The sequence below is a fragment of the Bos javanicus genome, chromosome 11, assembly GCF_032452875.1.
Source record: "Bos javanicus breed banteng chromosome 11, ARS-OSU_banteng_1.0, whole genome shotgun sequence".
Lineage (NCBI taxonomy): Eukaryota > Metazoa > Chordata > Mammalia > Artiodactyla > Bovidae > Bos > Bos javanicus.
In genome coordinates this window covers 2,639,042-2,645,041 of record NC_083878.1, presented here as the reverse complement: position 1 = coordinate 2,645,041, position 6,000 = coordinate 2,639,042, and the positions used below count along the sequence as shown (strand labels likewise).

At 50.3% G+C, this 6,000-nt stretch overlaps 1 protein-coding gene across 2 annotated transcripts in view; it reads right to left on the bottom strand.

The window, feature by feature from the left end:
* Nucleotides 1-274: 274 nt before the first annotated feature.
* Nucleotides 275-6,000, bottom strand: part of NCAPH (non-SMC condensin I complex subunit H) — a 33,614-nt gene continuing 27,888 nt past the window's right edge. For both annotated transcript variants that reach the window (XM_061431502.1, XM_061431503.1), the window contains exons 13-18: nucleotides 5,713-5,823; nucleotides 4,320-4,493; nucleotides 3,551-3,664; nucleotides 3,128-3,216; nucleotides 2,629-2,704; nucleotides 275-771 (exon numbers count right to left, since the gene is read on the bottom strand). In XM_061431502.1, coding sequence (XP_061287486.1) covers nucleotides 712-771; nucleotides 2,629-2,704; nucleotides 3,128-3,216; nucleotides 3,551-3,664; nucleotides 4,320-4,493; nucleotides 5,713-5,823 — 624 coding nt within the window. In that variant the 3' untranslated portion in view covers nucleotides 275-711. The remainder of the gene's footprint in view (nucleotides 772-2,628; nucleotides 2,705-3,127; nucleotides 3,217-3,550; nucleotides 3,665-4,319; nucleotides 4,494-5,712; nucleotides 5,824-6,000) is intronic.

The following is a 6,000-nucleotide window of genomic DNA, read 5'->3' as shown; positions in this document are numbered from 1 at the left end:
GGCTTCAGCTGTGGTTGGGAGCTCAGCAGTTGTGGTGCACAGGCTTAGTGCCCCGCGGCATGTGGGATCTTCCCAGACCAGGAATTGAACCAGTGTCCCTTACACTGCATGGTGGATTCTTAACCACTGGACCCCCAGGGAAGCCCCTCAATGGACCCAATCTTGAAACCCCTATTCTACAAGACAGATCACCTCAGCCCTTAAGGATTTCCTGCCTGATACCAAACAAGTGTTAAAACCAGGTCTGATACTTATGTAGTGGGCATTCAGCTAGTTTGTCAAACATATTATCAAAGGATTTTATTTTTAAGCTTATATACACATTCATAAGCATATATATGGTGTATATATGCTTTATATACAAGGTTTTGGTAGCTATTCAAGGACAAGTCCTACTGGGGAATTCTTTTCTACAAGAATAAACTACGGAGAACAGAGCAATGGAGGAGACAAACTACATGGGTACGAAGAGTGGACACTGTTCCCGTAATCAGGGACGGTATCCTTGCCCTCTCTTCCCTCCTAGGTGGTCACCACAGAACAGAAAATTTCGATCAAGGACAGAGTTGGTCAGGAAGCTGGTTCTCAGACAGTGAAGGGGAGAAGGTGCGCTGGGAGAAGGCAGCCACGGCAGCCTCGCCTCGAACCCCTGGCATCTCAGCCCCAAGTGTGGGCATCCTGGTCACTGGGAGTGAGGAGCGCCCCACAAGCTCAGTCCTCCTGCCACACCAGAACATCCGAAAGATCCTTGGTTCCTTCCAGCTTCAGATTCTGAAGGAAGATCAAACACAGGTGAACGCTAGTGCACAGAAGATACAGGAACCAGAAACCAAACTTGGAGGTAACAAGGTGGTAACCACAAAGAACCAGGCTTGTCCCCGTGCTTATAAGTGACATTGTCAACAGCGACTATAACCTGCATGATAAAGCTGGCTCCAAAGCTCTGTCAACTGCTGGAAGGAAAGCAAAATGCAAGCCTGGCTCCTGCGACAATCTCTGTAAAGGACCAACGGCTGAGCTGGGAGACTGGGGGAAGCGACAGGGAGCCCACCAGGGGCCACGGCACAGGCACGTCAGCCCCATCCATGCGTGGCCTTCCTGCCCTGCCCGAAACCTCCCCCTGGGTGATGCCCTGACACCGCTCTCTCTCCCATCTCTGCACAGGCCTTTTTCTGCCTCCCACTTCCTCTTGGACCCTCCCACCTCATGGATCCTCCACCAAGCCTAGGCAGCGGTCCCCCCAGGGCTAAACAGCTGTCAGCAGCCCCTTGGCACACGGAGGCCTAACTGTACCGGGACCACACACCCCTTTCCAGGCACTGGAGGTAGGCAGGTGTGTTGGCACACCTTCCCCGTGAAAGATGGAGAGCACACACCTCGCCTCCCCCATGACGGCCGAGGGGCAGCTCGTGATCAGGGGCTGGTGAGGAGCCCAGATGGGATGAGAGGCTGGGAGGAGGCGGACCGCACCAGCGCCATGCTCTGGCACAAGGTGTGAGACCTGTCTTGGTGGCGCTTAAGCTCTGAGTCACCGTGGATCCCTGGGGATTATCTGGTAGCTGTCAGCCAGTGCTGCCAGTGAGATCTCCTCAAACAGTCCAAAGGCCAGCCCAGCAGGTGCTGGTCTGGGAACACCTCCTGATTCTTCCAATGCTGAGCACTCCAGGGCCCCTTGGAGAAATCTGATCATAGCAAAGCAAGCAAAGCTGTCTCTGCTGCTGCGGGCGAAGCGGTGGCAGAGCATGCGGACCCAGTGAAGCCTGCAGTCGCTCACGCTTCCCAGCACTGTCTGCCCGGCCCCGGCTGCCTGGGAGTCGAGGGAGGGTAATGAAGCCTCGCTCTCAAGCAGACACGAGGCCCTAGCCAGCGCTGACCCTCCAGCTGGCTCAGTGGTGGAGTCGCTCACACCTTCAGAATCTGGACTCAGGGTGCTTCTGAGCTTCGGGGGTGGCACTGTGTTTCGGGGGCCTGGCTGGGCTGGGAGAACACACCCAAGGGGGAGCCCACAGCACCGACGTCCACGAGGGAAGCTGGCAGTGACACCATGAAGGCGTCTAGCTCCAGCCCTGGTGAAGATCACGGCTTGTGCTACAGCCCAGCCGTGTCCTGGGCACACGAGAGGACACCACGCTTCAGGCAGCACCAAGTGCCCGGGCTTGCCGGCTGCTTCGCTGGGGCACCTGCCTCCTGGAAGCGTCCACTGGGAAGACAGGTCCGGCCAGCTCCACAGTGACTGCCCCACTGACTCCGCTCAGTCAGCTCTCCTTCAGCGTCTGTCTCCTTGCTGCCTCCTCGCTCCCCTTTTCTCCACCATGGTGCCCACCTGTCCTGACTTTCACACTGGAAGGATCTGGCCTTTGACGCCCAGTGATGTAAAAGCACCTTACGTGTTTTCAAGTTGGGAACCGACAGATCACAACTTCAACATCTAAAATTTTCCCACTGGGATCCTCCTCATAATTTTCATCTCTACTCATACATGTTGGCCTTTTTTCTCAGCAATTTTTCAGTATCTGGTTAATGCTCTGGGTTGAAGGTAGGTACTATGTAAGTCACTGCACTTAAGTTATCCCATAAAAAGCTCCTGTAGGCAGACTGTAATAGTCCATGCTTACCAGGTCTACCTACCTTCTCATTGGCTAAATGTAGGAGGCACGCAAAGGCCAGAGGTATGGAGAGGTTCTGAGCCATAAGGGGAGGCAGGCTGTGAAAGAGAAAGGCCAGGAAGTATTTAGCTGTCACTGCAACTCCAGGAACAAAGGCGCTTTCATCAAGTATGAATACACATGCCTAGTGAATAAACTAATGGGAAACAAAGAAATATTTCAGATGCCTTTTAGAAGCAGGTTTTTCCAGTTTCTTATTTGGAAATATTTCCTGTTCTATTCCAGCCACTGGTACAGAAAAATGCCTTTTTTAAAGGTGGGCTACCTTAACTCATTTATCAATGCAGAGAAGGAATGGAAAAACCGCAAGAAGTGTGAAAATGGCATGTCCTGTGTGGAGGGGGGCTCTGTTACACCAACAACTTGGGGAGGAGCGGGAGGGGTGAGGAGGGGAGGGGTGAGGAGGGCAGGGGTGAGGAGCGCTGAGGCAGGGGGCAGGGCCGTCTGCGGCACGCACACACCTCTTCTGCAGGTCCTTTGTGAGACTGCTGAGTTTCTTGTCAGGCCCCTCCTCAAGGGGTCCTGCTTCTCCATCCTCACTGTGGTTTACCTGACAGAGGAAAGGACACTCCGGGATCAGAATGGGCCCAGTTTACTTTTTGACAGCAACGTAAACCTATGAAGCTGGAACTCGAAAAAGGAAAGCCTACGTTGGAATGAAACCGAAACAATTTCTTTGGTGCATTTGGAAGAAAAAAGATCCATCTGTACCACCTTCCGTGTGACCCACCAGTTCACACACTTGGTCTACTTCCGTTTCGGAGGTCTGATGTCATCCTTGTATTGCTGAACAATTGCTTTTCAGGTTGGCGCTACTGAAGCTGGCGCACAGACACGAGCCGCGCCCGCCTCGGTGCCGAGCACCAGAGAGAGGAACCCGTTACCTCTGCATCTGCCTGCTTGGGGGTCTCCGTCAGCAGACTCCACATGCTCTGCTTCAGCTTCTTCATGTCCATCTTTTTGGCAGTCTTGGCATACTGAATTTCAATTTTATTTACCTGAGAACGGTATGTGACAAGTAAAACTAAGCAGAAGAAGCATTTACCATCAGCTCTTTGAAAAAGTCTGGAGATGAAACAATGAATAAACCTAGTTTACACTACCAAGTTTGAGCTTTCTTTGGACGTATTAAAATAGAGTCCCTCATTTCAATCTACTGATAATTTCTTTTTGATCAAGTACAGTCTTCATTAAGGGTACCCTGGAATTGCAGTGTAAAAGAGAAAAGTGAATCAAATATATATAAAAGCACCAAGCCTACCATTTTGGTATGGAATAGATGCTTGATACATGTTAACTTTATATGAGTTGAATCTGGTCTAGATTTTCCAAAGCTACACCTGCCCTTACCCAGCCCACTTCTCTTTCTGCAGGCTTCACTCACGTACTGCGCGTGCACAGCAGGCTTGTCCCTAGTCATATGGTTTACCACAATCTTTGGAGAGATGGCTGGTTCCACACAAACATAATCGGTATCAGCCCATTCTCTACAGCCTTATTTAAGAATCAGCCACTTAGAGAGTAATGGGTTAAAGTCAAGAAGGAAAAAAAAAAAAAAAATCAAGCTCAGACTAATACGATTCTCATATAAGAGGCAAATTAAGCAGCTCTCAGGCAAACAACATCGGCTGTAACTCCTGGCTTCGTCTTTACCTTCTGAGGCTCAGCTACCAGATTTGACTCCCTGTAAGTGGTGATGTCCAACCCGTGGGCCTCAGATGCCTCGTTGCTGTCTTGTGTGGTCGCAGGTGGATGGTCAGAATGGCCAAGGGTTCCACCTGGTCCCTCAAATAAGTCATCAGACTCTTCATAATCGCTGTCAGCGGCCTGGGCAAGGAAATAGCTCTTCAAGTTAGGCAGAGCTGTGTGAGGGGCTCAGAAACAGCTTTGCAACAGATCCCATACCCAGCAAGAACAGAGCACCCGAGAGGTCATGGGCTTCGAGGTCCTCTAGTCATCTTCCTGTTGTGCAAAGACGGTACTAGGGAGGCATCTGTTAACTAAGACCTCTGCAGTGAGAGTTCAAAGGAACACGGTCATCACCACAGCGTCCTTTGTCTCTAAACAGTTTAGGATCTCCTTTTACAGAAAGCATTCCTGAAACCCCAGAGACGTGACCTGCCAGCTGGCCAGCGGCAGGGGTCCTGCTGGGAGCTGGTGACAAAGACATTCTTGGACTGAGCCCAGCAGAAACAGACCAGATCTCTGGGTGGGGCCTAGGAGGTGGTTTTTTAATAGGCTCTCCCAGTGATTCTTACGTACACTAAGTTTGAGGAGCACTGGTCAAGTGGCCAACTAGATTTTCACTAAAATATAAATAAAAAGTAATATATAAATAAAAATATAAAAAATAATATAAAATATAATACATATAATATAAAAAACTATAAATAAAAATATAATATAAAAAGCTAACTCTCTTCCAAGAAAGAAAGTACAGTAAATAAACTGTTCTTCCTATTCTTTCTCCTCTCCTCATTCTCAGGAACACATGGGGTCTAATATCTCCCCCTCTGTCAGGCTATCTCATTCACAGAGTCACAGAAGGGATTCTGAGATTATCTAGTCTAAGCAAGATCTAAAGCGGGGGAGCAGTTTGTACAAGTTCACAATGTGTGAACCACAATCAGGGCTATAACGTGGTCTCCTGAGATCCACTCCATATACCTTTTCCCCGTTAGAACACACTGGCATCACACGTCTATGCGTTTTGTCTCCCCACCCAAAACTTTAGTTCCTGAGTGGGAAGAGCGTTTCTTTTCCTTTGAAATCTGAAAATAGCCAAGCTAAGTGCTTTGTACAGGATGAACACTCCATCCACACGTTGACTGGACTATGTCCGCTTTTCTTCTGCGTGCAGAGCTCAGCGTGAGGCAGGCCGAGGTCCGGCTGCTCCCCGGCTCTGCTCAGTTCTGAGGCTTGGGGCAGGGCAAGCACATACAGACCCCTACCGGATCAGAATGTCCTGCAGCCTTCTGCCTACAGGAAAGGACAAGGGAGGCAGAGACCCTGCCGAAAAGAGGACAGAATGCTTGCCCCTGCTTACCTGTAACCCAGGGCAGAAGTTGGAGGTGTCGTTAGGGTTGTTGTAATCGTAGTTTCCAATTTCTTCACAATGCTCGGTCCCTGCCTTCTGACCTTGGGCCACCTTCAGTAACTGAATGGAGCAAAGTACAGCTTCAGAGAGCAATTTCTAGAAAAGCAGCTAGTAGACTAGGCTAGCCTTCGGAGAAGGCAATGGCACCCCACTCCAGTACTCTTGCCTGGAAAATCCCATGGACGGAGGAGCCTGGTAGGCTGCAGTCCATGGGGTCGCTAAGAGTCAGACACGACT